Here is a 16,753-nt window from a genome sequence, read left to right on the forward strand (position 1 = left end):
CATACCTATATATCTTACTAAGAGCTTTTTTTAAAAACTTGACTCCATAATTCTACCATTTATCTGGAATTATAAATCCCATAGAATTAGGAAAGACCACCTGTGCAAGCCTAAGGGGGATGGGGGACTGGCTCTACCAGATTTCAGGCTATATTATTGGGCAGCAAACATTCGATGTGTTTCCTATTGGCTGGATGAAACGATTGTTCTCGACAGCTGGCTGGATATGGAGCGGGAGGACTGTCTACCCAGCTCACTTGGTGCTATTGTAATGTCTCCCATTCGTCTCAAAAAAGCATGTTATAATTACAATCCGATTATTCATAGCACTACTCAAATTTGGAAACAAATAACCAAACATTTTATACTTAGAGCTCTATCCTTTACACTTCCGATATCGGCAAACCCGTCTTTTACCCCTTCAACCCTAGATGGAGCCTTTGATCAATGGAAAGAATCAGGACTGAGTAGTATTGGGGACTTGTACATTCGGGGTACGTTTGCTTCCTTTCAGCAGCTTCGGGAGAGGTATGGGCTGTCAAAAACAGATTTTTTTAGATATCTCCAGATTAGACACTTTGTGAAAACTCATCTTCACAATTTTGAGGGTGCAACACCTGATAAACTAGACCAGTGTCTGAGAGACTGTATAGTAGATAAACATCCAGTTTCATTTGTATACAATACATTGCAAGACCTTCAACAAGTAGATGTGAGCTCTATAAAAAAGGGCTGGGAAAAAGACCTCGGGATAGAAATAACGGAGAACATTTGGGACAAGATTTTGAAGTATGTTCACATCTGTTCTTTGAATGCCAGACACTGTCTGATACAGTTTAAGATTCTGCACAGGCTACATTACTTTAAAGTAAAGCTACATAAAATCTTTCCAGAAATGTCACCAAGATGTGAGAAATGTGCCCAAGCAGATGCAGATTTACTTCATAGCTATGCCCTAAAATACAGGACTTTTGGGTTGCAATATTTTCATTCTTTTCTAAGATTTTTAAAGTCCAATTAAAACCTGATCCACTTTTGGTTATACTAGGAGCTTCCGAAAGCTCTAAAATCCTACAGAACACACAATATCATCTCCTGTCCTATGGTCTCCTTTGTGCAAAGAAACTGATTCTCTTGTTCTGGAAAGGGACAGAGGTGCCAACATTTAAATCCTGGATAACAACACTGACTGATACCCTCCACCTAGAAAGGATCCGATACACCCTTAAAGACAGACTGGAGGTATTTGAAAGGATTTGGAGACCGATGATCTCCTTTATAGGAGGGACAGACAATTAAGACGCAATAGACACATAGTCTTTAGTACCCGAGGTAGCACTGCTCAGGGATGGGAGGGTTCGGAGGGGGGGTGGGTTACACCTGTTTATGTATATACTGTATGTCGCCAATGTCTCCCTGATTTGTTTGCCTTAGGGTGTTGTCTGTGTTTTTTTTTCTGTTTTGTTTTGTTTTCCTATCATTACGTATGTTTTTTTGTATTTGCTTGTCTCCATTTTGTTTGCCATTAGTTCCTAGTTTTGTCTGTTTTTGTTGATATGTATAAAAAACGAGGCATGATAAACACCCCACAAAGTTTGTATCACTGATATGCACATGCTTCTTAATAAAAATATTTGAAACAGTTTTTCCTCACCAAAATTTAGCCCAACTTTGGAGCATTATTTAGCCTCCATCCTGGCAAGCTACCATGACCTGGTTGGTACCGATGGATTCCTCAGGTTTTCTAGTTTCATTTGATATCTGCATCTTCACTCTAGCTTTGACTGAACCTGCTACAGACTCTGAAAGACTCAAGGTCTCAGAGGGTTAAGACACTTGTTGTTGCTTGTTGTCAGGGTTTTGTGATATGAACATAATGTGAACTAAACATCTGGAATGTGAAGTGTTTGTGATGTAAACATGTTGACATATAGTAGATTGATTTTACTGTACTGGCTCCCAGACTCAAGTCACGTTTATGCACAGAATCAGATTTTCTATGTAAACCTGAGTAAAATGCTCTATTGTAGCGGGGTGTGATACATTGTATTTGGTTGGCAGGCTGAGACTTGAGCAGACCTCTCAAGCAGAACCAGGCCTTTTTTCCAGGCTTAATAAGGGCAAACTTCAGGGAACCACAACGCTATGAGACAGGACAAAAGCTCTTTCACAGATAAGAACTTAATGCACGAGAACACACCCGTCTACACTCTGAGGGCTTTTGTTATTTGATTAGAAATACATTTTTCTCGAGTAAAACTGAACACAGATATCCTGTTGTGCAAAGATTCTGATTAATGTCTTGTTGTTTAGTGAGCAGCCGTGGAACAAAGAGTACAAAGACCCTTTGAAAGAATTATTCAATTAAAAAAAAAAACTGCATTGCTAATGGTAACAATAAGCAGGCTTCACTCCAAGGTCAACCACCTCTATTGGAACTCTCACTTTACTCGATTTTCATTTTTATTAACCTTCTTTTGGTTTATTTAATGTGTGTGTGTAATGCAATAGTGACGGGAGGTAAAGAGCCATCATAGTGACACACATACCATCTGGAGGTCGTCGATGCGACTGTTGACTCCAGCCAGCATCTCCTTCCTCTCCTGTGGAGTCTCTGGACACGGGTAGAGTGAGGCCCGGAACCTGGAACAATACACCCATCAATTCACAGCATCTAGCACATGCCGTACTGTACTTTCTCCATGTTTACTGTGTTTACATGTTAACCATTGAAGGTCTTAAAATGTAAACCTCTAGGACTCATATCTTGTGATATGTGACAGTAGGGACATGCCTAAACCTTCTGTCCATAAACTGTGACATCTGTATTTTTGTGGGATAAGAAATTTTGCATTTAGAGCTGAATGTAATGTTCAGCTTATTTTAAGGCATCTAGCTCTGTAACACTCACCCCTCACAGATCTTCTTCACCCTGTTCTTCAGCTGGTCACCTTGGAAGAAGATAATGAACACTGATTTGTGGACCTGGTCTCCCTGTTGAAAAGAGAAGAAGAAGTGTTCAGATAACCTGCACTCACTTAGACAACTCACAGATGTATAAGTTTCTAACATGTGAGCATATCAATTATCATACGTTATGAATGGGTATGACTCATTTTTGTATACTTCTTAATAGGTCTCTGTACTAGTCTCTATGATTGTGTGTGCTGACCGTGGCGGGGTCCTCCAGAGGGTCCTCAATCTCTGCCTTCCTTAAGAAGACGTTACCGCGACACACTCTCCACAGCATCCTCTCAAAGGTTGGAATCCTCTCCCTGCTGATCACTCCTGCCACAAACCTGCAACACACCGAACGAACAAGCGATCAGAGTAGATAACACAAAAAGACCATAGTGTGCACACAGTCAGCCTTTTGATTGATAGCCTGTGCCTTTTCAGGCATACTGTATACTAAATTGTATATTGTATATACTGTTTAGACTTATTGTATTGTGACTGAAAAAAATACTACTACTACTACTACTATTGGTTATTTTTCATTACTAGCAAATGATTTAAAATTATTCTGATGTAAAACACGGTTATCTGATAATATGACTACTGAGGGACGAAACAATCTGGGGAAAATTTGACAGATTTTTCAAATAAATCACAAACTAATTAGTCAAAAGAAATGTTTTGACTACAAATGTCTTTAGTTGAGGACATCTTAGTGATCACCAAAACATGTGCAATGTGTCCTGTGCAATTCAAATGACTATTTCAATATTTGCCAAGACAACTGGAGAATGTGCGTTAGATAATATGATTTGGTCCTCGTGCTTTACCCCAGTCTGAGCGGGGCCCCGCGGCCCCCCTCACTGCCCTCCATCAGGGCTGATGACTCCTCCAGCAGGTTGGGATCCTCCATCTACCAAAGACATGAGGGAAGACCTCAGTTACTTCATTTACATCGATTATCTATCGTGCTTCTGGGTGGGTTGTGTGTACGTCTGAAAGGGTGAAATAAGCGAACCTCATCAAAGAACTGCTGCGTCCGACGGAGGATGTGTTTGAGCTCCGTCAGCTCCAGGAAATTCTTCTTCAGGGCTTCCTGGTTGGTGTTGATTTCCTTCAGTTCGTTCTCCAGCTTCTCAAAGGTGGCCTGCCAGTCACATACACAAAACACACTGTGCTCAGAAAATAAGGCCTATTTAATAGGCTACGTATATTTCGAATAATAGTAATAAAGGGCCAGTGTGTAGGATTTAGGGGGCTCTATTGGCAGAAAAGGAATATAATATTAACAATCATGTTTTCTTCAGTGTATAATCACCCTAACCACAGGGAACGTCAGGAGCGCGTGGCGGCTGTGTTACCTGTTGTTTTTTGGCTGGACCGCAGAGGGCCAGCCCTACAAATGCAAAAGTCTGTCACTGACTGACTGACTGACTGACTGACTGACTGACTGATGAAGTTACAGGATTGGTCGGCTAACTGTTGGAGTTTCCTCATTGGCCGTTGCTCTTTCAAAATGAAAAGGTGGAGAACAGTTCTGTGTTTATGTTTTCTGGGGAGCGTGTCAGCGGTTCAATGTATCATTACATAGTGCTGTTGTTGTACATGTGCTATTGTTTATGTTCATTTAAGTTACATTATGTTGTGCTTCGTATTGTGTTACCGTACATTCACACGAAGCACGGAGCAAAATTTGCGCCTCGCTTTCCTCCAGAAATAACCACTGTTGCTGCTTTGTACATGTTGTGGAAGTCCCAGATATGTCAGAAAACCAAACGTCGTTGTGTCTGGGTTCATAACGTCACCTGGCGGTGAGCTGTACTTACATACTGTATCTGTATCTAGCAAGCCACACGTCGCTACTGTGGTATGAACCCAAAATAAACAGACTGTGCTGTGATTTAATTGCAATAATATATAATAACGACGTTATGATGTAGATTTGTAAAAAAAAAACGAATTCATGCTTTGTCAAGTCTGTCCGCAACACAACAAGCAAACAACTTTTAAAATGCTTGTTTTCTGAACGGAGTTCGGATTGATCAATGCCAGGCTATACTAACATTGTAGCTACACCATCATCACTCAACATAACGTCATCTAGGCATAAATACGTCAGCGACGTTGTTGTAAACGGATCAAAGGTGAAGCCAAAATAACTACATAATGATGCTGATTAGTAAAAAGTCTGAATTCATGCTTTGTAGGGTCTGTCCGCAAGACGACAAGCAAACAACTTTTAAAATGCTTGTTTTCTGAACGGAGTTCGGATTGATCAATGCCAGGCTATACTAACATTGTAGCTACACCATCATCACTCAACATAACGTCATCTAGGCATAAATACGTCAGCGACGTTGTTGTAAACGGATCAAAGGTGAAGCCAAAATAACTACATAATGATGCTGATTAGTAAAAAGTCTGAATTCATGCTTTGTAGGGTCTGTCCGCAAGACGACAAGCAAACAACTTTTAAAATGCTTGTTTTCTGAATGGAGTTTGGATCGATCACTGCCAGGCTATGCTAACATTGTAGCTGCTCCACTAACACTCCATCTAGGAATAAATATGACAGCAACAACGTCAGTGATGACGTAAACGTTTGCGAAGTATGTATATATTGTTACACACCACTTATATGATGAATGCTTTTGATACACATGCTTTAATAAAAAAATGAAAGACTTTTAACCTTGCATATTGTAGGTCACGCTAATACCTTTTCACCTTGTGTAAAATGTATAATATACTGAGTAGTAAATGTTACCATTTACTATTACTGATTGCCATTTCCTTCATTATAATGAAGGAAATGCAGCCGCCACACGCTCCTGGCGTTCCCAGTGTGGACGAAGCGTTAGAATTGTTGTGTTTGTTTTGAATGAGCCGTTTATATTTACATTAGGACTGTGTACAAGAATCGGCGATACGATACATATCATGATGGGGTTACGATTCAATATATTGCGATACAGTAAGCAAGGCGGTATACTGCAATTTTTTTATCTAATTTTAAGAAAACTGTCAGAGTGTAAAGAACACACCACCACATGCATAAAATCTGAGCAAAAAAAGTTAACTTTTTTTTGCAATCAGAACAGTGGGTTTGCATTTATCACATTCATCTTTGCATGTAAACTATTAATTAAAAATTGATACAGAGATTTTGAGAATCAATACAGTATCACAACACATAATATCGTGATATTCGATTTTTTCAATATTTTCTTACACCCCTGATCTGCATTAGGTTCCTCTCCACGCAGTCCGCCATGTTGCGCCACCATGTTGCTACACTAGCACAGAACGGACAAACAAACACTGGCTGTAGAGGGTGCCACCGTAGTTTTCCTACACGCTTGGCACACGGGAGAAGTTTCAGTTGGTTGCAATCTGCAACCTCACCGCTAGATGCCACCAAATCCTACACACTGGACCTATGCCTCGGGCTGGCACTGGGAGTATATAAAACTCAGAATCCATCAAAATCCAGCTTTGAATTAAATTCACGTTTGTCAGATGTTATCCTTCTCTGGAAACTATGTATGGGCAGCACTTCTAAGCTCAGTGTCCTTTGGCTATTATCTTTTACAGCCCTGACAAAGGCCATATAAGCAGTACCTCAGAACACAGAGCCCCAAGAGGAGGATGTGACTTGTCTTGTCACACTGTAGGCGATGCTGAGTGGGGTGTTTTTGGATTATGACAATGCAATTCTTTGGGTAATCAGTGTCCCCCTCCTCTGACCATTGATAAAATGAATGTAACAAATTCATCTATTAAAATAATAATGATTGATGATGAGTGATAATGATTACATGCTGCAGTCGGATTACCTCTAGATCAATCATGTCCCTGGGAAAAGGCACCTCTGGATTTTCTCCCGTGTCCACAGTTGGGATACTAGCTTTCTTGATCTCCTTCTCCACAAACCCTGTTCAGCAGAGAGAAACCATGGTTCAATATCTTACCCATGTAAAACCAAGTTCTGTATGTTTTTCCAGATCAGATGAAGAAAAACGTTATAATTTTCTCGCTGAAACTCCTGTAATTTTGAAAAGTGTTACAGGTTTACTGCAGGTTTCATGGCCCTGGGAGTGGTAAAGCTCACTCTATACATACGTAAAAACAAAAATATCTAAACCCTATTCATGTGATCTTAATCTGACAGCAGCAGTAAAGGATCAGAAACTGAAACAGGGCTGAATCATAGGCAGGGACTACACTTTGCCTTTGGCCGGGCCAGAGGGTTAAAGGAATAATTCACCCACAAAAAAATTCTTGAAGAAAACTTTATTTGTCTGGCATGACTCCACGGTAAACGGAGGATCTGAAAACGGAGTAAATCTTAGATGAATTGAAGTACATGGGGTCCAGGTTTAACAACAGCAAAACTTTATCAAAATATCTGTTTACAAATTCTCAAACAACTCGTGCAGTATAATCTAGGGCCGGGACGATCCACCTATCTTCTGATGTGATACTATCACGATACTTGGTTGCCGATTCAATTTGTATTGCAATTTTTAAGTATTGCGATTTCTATAAGTATTGTGATTCGATATTACGATTTATTGCAATTTTTGTTAACTTTTTTAACAAAAAGTTGAATCATACACTTCTAGGGACTTTTACTTAGGAAAATATCTAAATGAATCCAGTAAATATGTTTGATTTTCAGCATGTATGTAGTCAGAGATGTCCTGAAGTCAAATATATCAGTCACTGTCAGGCATTATTTATAATAAATATTATATAATTTCCCTCAAAAAAAGTGATATTTTCTTTTTAATTTATAAGGGACATGTAATGTTTTATACTTCTGCTGAATATAATCCAATTAATCTTATTTCCATATATCTATTTTGTATATACAGTTCCTTTTGGTAACACCTTATTTTGAAAAGCGGACGCAGTCCCACGTGTCTACTTCCTCTAACTTCTCCAAGGTGGTCTCTAGCTCTCCCGTCAGCTCCGTTCTCTTTATCCATCCATGGTCAGCTCCATCGGGGCCGTTTGAATGCAGAGAACATAAATGTCAGTATCTGGGTGATCTACAGTTGTAGTGTCGGCCCATTTGACCACGGAGATGAGAGCGACGGTCGCCTCCACCGCCACATTACGATACGATAACGTTTCCTGTCCGTGGCAGAGTTAGCATGCAGCTTTAGCCGTGATGTCTAGCTCTGCTTTTCCTGCAATGTGTGAAACCCAAAGTGTTTCCATCCTTTACTGGATGTGTAGTGTTTCCAGGCTGACCCTCCAACGTTTTATACATTGTCGTTTCGGCCTCGCTGCGGTTTGTTTTGAACGGATATGACGTCACGTTACTCAGACTACAACAATTAAAGTGCTAACTTCCTTCTACCTCCACATAGACTCAAATGAAGCAAATATATCAATTCTGGCATTAAAACATTAATCTCAAAATCGTAAAAAAAAATTGCGATACATAGGTGAATCGTTTTTTCCCCCCCCACCCCTAGTATAATCCATGACTCGTATGTCCGGTTGTATCTTCACTACTTCCCAAACACATGCAAAATTGTACTATTTAAAACACTTCCTCCACTGCTGTCTCGTGCTTACGAAGGCGCACTGTGAGTCTGGATGAGTAGTGCACCTGCATTACTATATAGTTTTGCCGTTGGATCTAGGGATGTCCATAATTAACCGTTTTTCACCGTTAACTGACATTAAGCATTTTAACCGATTAACACTATCGGTTAAAACGGTTAAAAGAAATGTTAATAATTAACTCAAAAGCTGAGCGGCTCAGAGGAGCGGCTCGTCAATTTAAGGAGAAAAGCTGGTCCACCTTAACAGCCCACCTTAAGAGGCGGAGCCGGAGTTGCAGGATACAGAAAGTCGGCTCCGGTCTCTGGCTCGCGAAGTTGTAGTTTCGTAGCATTTATTCACCGACAAATAAACTGTACACACACTGCTACACCTACGATCACAACTAGAACGCCACCAACAACCTCACACACCGCCAACACACACACACGGTCTGTTGGAAACTCACTAAAGTTACGTAGACTACGTGTGCGGCGGCGAGCACGAAGCCTCTGGCAATGCTAGAGCTGCTAACGTAGCACAAATACACACACTGTTTGACACTCGCTAAAGTTATGTCGGGCAGACACACAGCTGACAACCTGCTAAACTAAACTAAATGTGCGGTGGAGACTTTTACTCGGTCCGCGACACTACACGCAGCATCGTAGCTGCTAAGTTAACACTCCCGGACGGGGAACTGGAGACTCCCGTCGGCCAATGTCTGTTGTGCTCCTGCAGCCGGTACGAGGCACAAATCTTGGCGGTTAACGGTTAATAATTGGTTAACGACGGTTGGTTATCGTTTAAGAAATTCACCCTAGTTGGATCCCATTTTACTCCATTTTCAGATTCTCTGTTCATCGTGGAGGCATGCTTGAAAAAAAATTCAAGGTAATTAAGGCGAGTAATTGATATACAAATGGTCATTTTGTGGGTGAAGTATTCCTTTAATTTCTCTTTTTACTTACTCAGTTTCCTGTCCATCTCCTCACATCTCCTCACTTCATTCACAAACTTGCGCTGGAACACGTTTACGTCTGGATTCAGCTGAGGGCGGGAAAACAAAAAAAGAGGGCAAAATTATTTTGACACAATAATTATGGATATTTAGCTAAAACTCAAAGTGACTAATAATGACTGAAATAATGACCTGAAAACTTCCATGTAGGAATTTCTTATTTATCAGCAATACATGTGTGATGTCATGTGAAAGACAGCAAACGAGCAACACCACGTCCTCGCACGTTTTTCACTGGCTTTAATTTGATGATTGAGATTATTTCTCTACCACTGAGACACTGCATAGCGAAGAGAACATTCATACTCACGTCTCTAAACTGGACCATGCCCAGTTCTCCCAGCTCACTGACGCAGCAGTAGGCTGCCTCTGACTGGAGAAAGAGCTGGGCCAGGGTCATCTCCTCGCTCCTGAACAGTTCCCCCATGATGAGCACACTCCACCACAGCTAGAATAAAGAATCACTGCACCTATGACAGGAAGACACGTACAACTATTAGCCTCAGATATAAAGAAATCGGTGAAAAGGTCAAATCAAATGACACATACAAAACCTGTTTTTTCCTAAAAGAACTGCTGGAATTATTTAATAAGAATTAAAACAAAATGCTGAACTGTACTGTCACAACACATACTATGCTGTACCATAGTGTACTACAGTACAGTACGACACAACAGAGCAGTGAGGGTGAGCAGGACAACATTCTGTATACAGTTAGTACCACACTATTATACTACACTTTACTGTACTACTTTGTGTTGTATAGTTACAAAGGCAAGCTTACCAACAGGATAAAGTGGCCATTGTTTTCATAATCGATTAATCTCCTGATTATTTTCTTGATTATCGATTACAAAATGTCAGAAAACAGTGTTTGTCAGTCATAAACAACTGCTCCGGTGAACCAGAACCTCATGTGCCCCAAAGAACCCTTTTTTTTTTTTTTACTGTGTGGCAGTTACCTGATAGAGGTGTCAAAGCAGCTCCTGTATTTACCTGATCTTAAGACCCTGTCCTACAGAGCTGCCCTGAGTCAAAACAATATTTTACAGTTTTTCTCATTCACTTTTTCAAAACAGTAAATTCAAATCTCTGAACAACTAGTTTGTTGCTCACAACAGATTATAATTTCTCATTCATTCAAGCAAATTGCACGTGTTTTGGCACGTTTGCTTAAAAGTGGCAGTACAATAACCACTCACACATGTCTTGCTAAACAAAACCGACGAGTTGATTCTCAGTGAAACTATCGTCCTCTCATTGTTTAAGCCATCACGCGCAAAATGATCCATTCAGTTATCAAAATCTGTCAGACATGCATGTACATTATATTCCATAAATATCTATGACGAGGAGGTACAATTTGTTGTTTTTTTAACTGAGCTACTAGTGAGCTAGTTTTTTCATTGTTGCAGGGATGTCATTTTGTGGGAATTATTCTGTTCACTGTACATGACTTTACATGAAAGATCAAAAGTGAATTTCCTGTTTACAGTACATGCAACACGTTGCTACACAAATAAATTTGCTGTATACAAACAAATGTGCATATCTTTTTTTCTGTGTAGCTACTACAGTATTGACTTTTCCCAGTAAACAAATTTTACGTGTTATTTAATTTTTTCTCGTAAATTTATGACTTTATTCAAGTTATATTTCAACTTTTTTTCTCTTAAAGTTATGACTTTATTCTCGTAATATTACAACTTTTTTCTCGTAAAGTTATGACTTTATTCTCGTGCAACTACTTTTTTTCTAGTAAAGTTATGATTTTATTCACGTTATATTATGACTTTTTTTATCATAAAGTTATGACTTTATTCTCGTGCAACTACTTTTTTTCTAGTAAAGTTATGATTTTATTCACGTTATATTATGACTTTTTTATCATAAAGTTATGACTTTATTCTCGTGCAACTACTTTTTTCTAGTAAAGTTATGATTTTATTCACGTTATATTATGACTTTTTTATCATAAAGTTATGACTTTATTCCCGTAATATTACTATTTTTTTTCTCGTAACGTTATGACTTTATTCTCGTAATTTTACTACTTTTTTCTCGTAAAGTTATGACTTTATTCTTGTTATATTATAACTTTTTCCTCATAATATTATGACTTTATTCTGGAAATCTCAGGGGTTTTTCCCCTCAATGTGGCCCTAATACTCCGTAGTACATTGTCTCTTTGACCCTCACTGCATTAGACTTATATACTATATACTTAGACTATAAACTGTGTTACCTTCATCACAATGCTCAAATGTTTTGCAGCTCGAGACAGATTTTTTATTTTATTTTTTTGCCTAAAATGGCTCTTTTGATAGTAAAGGTTGCTGACCCCTGAACTAGACAAAACTGACATTCTAGTATAGTACAGTAAGTAGTCAGTGTCAATAAAAAAAAAAGCAGAATAAAACAGAGATTCGTATATAGTATAAGAAACATTTCCAGGGTTGACTGTGTGCATGATGAATAAACATCTAAACATTTTAACCAGTTTGACTCACACTATGACTAAACAACTTTTCATTTTGGTGGCATTGACCGACTTACTGACACAATAACTGGTTTAAAAGCATGAATGAAGGGTTCTGGATGAGTTACTAACTTTCTAGCAGACATGCAATAGAGTTGTGATGTCCCATCAAACAGTTGTGAGAATTGCACTGACGGTTTAGAGAAATGTTGAGACTGTTTCCGAAAATGAGACAAAGTGATTGAGGAAAAACTGTAATATGTTTATCATTTAAAGGTCCCATATCATAAAAAAGTGAGATTTTCATGTTTTCTTATTATAAAGCAGGCTTAAGTCTTATATAAATACTGTGAAAGTATTGAAACGTTCAATCCACAGGGAAACATAACACAGCTCTAATTCAGAAGCTCTGCTATTGAAACAAGCTGTCAGGATGTCTGCCCATTTGTGATATATATAAATATACAATATTTAGACCCTTTACACAGATTTAAATGCAAACATTCTAAATGTGTCCCAGTTTATTCCTGGTTGCAGTGTATGTTAATGTCATCAGCTGACAGTAAGTACACATGGACCCAAGCTGTTGCCTAGCAACACAATTATGTTGCCATTCCATTGAAATGCACTAAAACTGAGTGTCAAGCAGACAGCATGAGGAGAATAAAAGTTTTTTAAACATTAAAGTATGTAAACATGTTCTAGTAGAAACACAAAATACAAATAAGAACCTGAAAATGAGCATGATATGGGACCTTTAAGTGTTTTGTTGGTGTTGTTGTTGTCATGTCAAACATTCTCTGGTTCCAGCTGGTCAAATGTTAGGATTGATCAGAAAAATAATAAGTATATATAATAATAGAACAATGGGCCTAGCTTACACATTTCCACCAACTAAGATACAGCATGGAGCAGTAGGCCTACTAAATATATATATATATAATATATAATATATATATGTGTATATATATATACAGCAGTCTGATGTATAATACGGAAGTGAATGGCGCTTATTGACCGAGGATGAACGAGGCTTTATAATAACAGCTCATACACAACGCGATGACGTAGTCTGAATATCAGGATGATATATTCCAAGTCATTGATAAAATTATAAAAACAGTCGTGCTTTATAAAATCGAGTCTGCTATGAACCCAAGCACAGCAGAGCCGAGCCGAGCGGAGCATCGCTGGTGTCGCAGCATCCTCTCTCTCTGTCTGCATCTGCAGCTCTGCCCTTCACTGCTCAAGGACGCCATGATGCTGCTGCTGGAGGAGGAGGAGGCCTCCAGCTCTGTGTGAGCATCTGTCACCTCCTCTCACACACTCACTGTGTCCGCTTCTACTAATAACACTCTATTCATGACATATAACAACAAATACTATTGTATTTATGCTTTTCCCCCCTTCTACACCGACATGGAGCACCCATCTTAAAGGCCCAACACTAGAATATGATGGAGGTGAGCTGGTTAACAGGCTGCAGTATAACGTTATAGAGGACAATGTAGTCATATTTCACAACGCGGTTCATGAAAGAAACATACATTTAATTACGTACAAATATATAATTTGTGACCATGAAGAAGCGCCTTCGACAGAAGCAGTATCGTTGACACATTATCATCCTCCTCACGTCACAATATTATTATGATTGATAGAACTATGGTTCATAATTCTGACACTCAGTCTGAAACAATCACATCACTTAATCTGACATGAAAGATTTTCAATAATATCTATTTCCTCACCTGTGTATCGTGTAATTGCTCGGCTCTATCTCTCCTGTATCAGTGCGGGATGCTGCGGGATGCTGCGGTCCAGACGCTCCAGACGCTGCGTCAAGCTGCTGCAGGCAGTCGGAAATACACCCGCAAATAGACCATTTCAAAATAAAAGCAGTGTATTTAATTGACAGACGTACTTTTTTAAAATTGACTCCAAACACGACAATGACAACAATGCATTTTCAAATAATCATTTTATTAATCACCCACCGTGGTGCCTTCTGTCGCTCAAAATCATGATAATAGAATCATTATCGTTATATTTTGAAAATCCCACACGGAAGCTAATTTTTAAAATCCGTCAATTTTACATGAATGATCCATTACTAGCAATGACCAACACTGAACACATTTATACATCTAAAGGATGAATGAAATTATTAAAAAACATATTGCACACACCCCGGTGGAAGAGGAATCAGAGGGATCAGAGGGATCCTCCTCTGTTGCTCTTTCTGCAGTTTCTTCCATTTTTTTCTCTGTTAAAGGTGTTTTGGAGAGTTTTTCCTGATCCGAACTGAAGGTCTATAAGGGCAGAGGGTGTCATATGCTGTACAGATTGTAAAGCCCCTTGAGGCAAATCTGTGATTTGTCATATTGGGCTATGTAAATAAAATTGAATTGACTTGAAGGATAAAAAAGACACTTATTATTTTATAGATCCAAGTAATCACACAAACACACACTGTAGGCTATTAGAGGCCTTCAGAATAAGAAATATGAATTATTCAATGCAATTTATTTTTATATAGCGTCAAATCATAACAGACGTTATCTCAAGACGCTTTACACATGGAGCAGGTCTAGACCGTACTTTATAATTTATGGACCCAACAAGAGACCCCCCCCCCACCATGAGCATGCAATTGGTGCAACTGTGGCAAGAAAAAACTCCCCTTTAACGGGTAGAACCCTTGGGCAGAACCAGGCTCTGGGTGGGCAACCATCTGCCTCCACCGGTTGGGTTTTGAAAGAGAGAGAGAGAGAGAGAGAAGGAGAGAGAGAAGGAGAGGGAGAGGGGGAGAGGGAGAACACATTAGGTAACGAGGGTTATGATATTGTAACTCTAGTTCTATAAGCACAGGCGGAGCCCTCTACTGGACTAATAATCTCCTCCAATCATGCAATCGCATTCACCCACAGAATTTTGCATAAACGTAGCCGGCCAAATGGGACATGTCTACCTGAATATGTGAGGACCCCACAGTATATGAGACACTCACTGTCACTGTCAGTCATCCCACAACCTCTTTAGCGACCTCTTTTAACGACCTAACCACATTGATACTGATCGGCTAAGGATTAGACATCGCAGCCCACCTTCTTCTTTATAACCGGCTGCCACAGCGGAGAAGTATGGGGGGCCCTATAGCCACCTCATATAGCACACAACTGATCTGGGTAAAGCCACAGTCTAACTGTGCAGGGGTCAAAAACACAACAATAGACACCCTGCACACCACATTCCCTGGGTAATCAAGAAGCGGGGGGGGCGGCGGTGCGGGGGGGTGCAACAAAACTGACACACACACCCTGTGCTTTTCACCAGTATGGAGATGGCTGCTGGAAACTGCAGCTCCTGACTCTGGATGTGTTAATCCTGGATAGAGGACAGTGATTTTTCTCTGCAGTCCTGACTATCCGTTACATTGCTGTGTATCATTTGGATAAGCAGCTCCTGAGGCAGGTTGAACTTCCTGAGTTAGCAGGAAGTACATCCTCTGCTGGGCCTTTGTTGTTATGATGGATGGATATACGGTGTTCACGTTACAGGTTACGTACCAGGAATGTGTGTTTGCATGTGTCTGACTGGCCGCCTGCATGTGCCTTGCAAATGTTCAGCCAGGTTTTTTGATGGATGACCCTTCGTTTCTTTCAGCGGAACTCTCGGCTCTGATACCTCAACTGTGTCAGTCAAATGAATGAGGGGACTGCACCTTTTTATACGTCAGTCTGAACGTGACCTAACATTGTCAAACACGAAGCTGTGAGAGTGCTGAGACTGAACCAAAGCAGTAAAGCTGTGGGCCAGAAAACCAAAAAGCTCTGTAGACTTGAGGGGACCTACAGAACTAGTGATAATTCCCCGTTGGCTCGTCACTCATAGTGCACCTTTCATGTTACACATTTGATCCATTGTTATTATAAAAATATTGATTATAGCATTTTCTGCCATTAATCAATCATGCTGTGGAGAGTCTCAAACTCTGATTAGATGATTATCATGTACGACACCTTATGACACCACATTTCTTATTAGTAACACCTCAAATAAAGTGCTACCAAAACCACTCCTCTAAGCGTCCTGAGAATAAGGTCTAACAGATGTGATGGAATAGTCCACAACTGGCCAAGTGTTGAGTCAGTACTAACAAGATCCTGTAGAATTTTTTCCTCTTACAAACAGCCACAGCAGAGTTTCACCCCCTCTCAGTTCCACATGGTGCAGGGTTTAAACCAGGACACTGGCTGGCTGCCAGGGAGCAATTTTGGAAGCGTGGAACTCCCATAATGTACATAAATTACCGCGGCAGACTTCTATGAGAAACAGCTTTTATAGCTTTCGGCCTCATTCCGGGGGGCCATGTGGTTTTCATAACTTGTATGCATTAGAATGATTTTTTTTTCTCCATGTGTTATCTGGCTGTGCAGAAGAGAGCAGAGCATGCCACTCAGATGCATATTGAGTAAAATATCAAGCTGGCTCTTTGGAAAAATGTCTTTCCATGGATTCCAAATAAAAGATTGACTCTTTAAAATCTTCAAAAAAATCTTGCAGCTGCCGGACGTTGACCGATACTAAGAACTAAAAAGTCTGTGCTGATAACTTAATTTAGGAAAACAATCAGTTTTCACTATCCACTTGCAACTACTGACCGTACAAATCAGTGTCTCACTGTACTTGTATCCAGATGCAGTCCTGCCCATATTCTTTCCCTGATGTTAACCAC

The 16,753-nt window shown here is 39.8% G+C and overlaps 1 protein-coding gene across 3 annotated transcripts in view; it reads right to left on the reverse strand.

The window, feature by feature from the left end:
- LOC141758428 (V-type proton ATPase 116 kDa subunit a 1-like) overlaps window positions 1-13,894 on the reverse strand; it is a 112,136-nt gene extending 98,242 nt beyond the window's left edge. For all 3 annotated transcript variants that reach the window (XR_012591875.1, XM_074619847.1, XM_074619846.1), the window contains exons 1-9: window positions 13,767-13,894; window positions 9,846-10,005; window positions 9,486-9,564; window positions 6,795-6,892; window positions 3,977-4,105; window positions 3,789-3,871; window positions 3,173-3,299; window positions 2,912-2,994; window positions 2,550-2,643 (exon numbers count right to left, since the gene is read on the reverse strand). Coding sequence is in view for 2 of the 3 variants with exons in the window: in XM_074619847.1 (XP_074475948.1) it covers window positions 2,550-2,643; window positions 2,912-2,994; window positions 3,173-3,299; window positions 3,789-3,871; window positions 3,977-4,105; window positions 6,795-6,892; window positions 9,486-9,564; window positions 9,846-9,962 (810 nt within the window). In the remaining variant the exon portion in view is untranslated. The remainder of the gene's footprint in view (window positions 1-2,549; window positions 2,644-2,911; window positions 2,995-3,172; window positions 3,300-3,788; window positions 3,872-3,976; window positions 4,106-6,794; window positions 6,893-9,485; window positions 9,565-9,845; window positions 10,006-13,766) is intronic.
- Between the last annotated feature and the right edge of the window lie 2,859 nt (window positions 13,895-16,753).

This window comes from Sebastes fasciatus, chromosome 20, assembly GCF_043250625.1.
Source record: "Sebastes fasciatus isolate fSebFas1 chromosome 20, fSebFas1.pri, whole genome shotgun sequence".
Taxonomy (NCBI): domain Eukaryota; kingdom Metazoa; phylum Chordata; class Actinopteri; order Perciformes; family Sebastidae; genus Sebastes; species Sebastes fasciatus.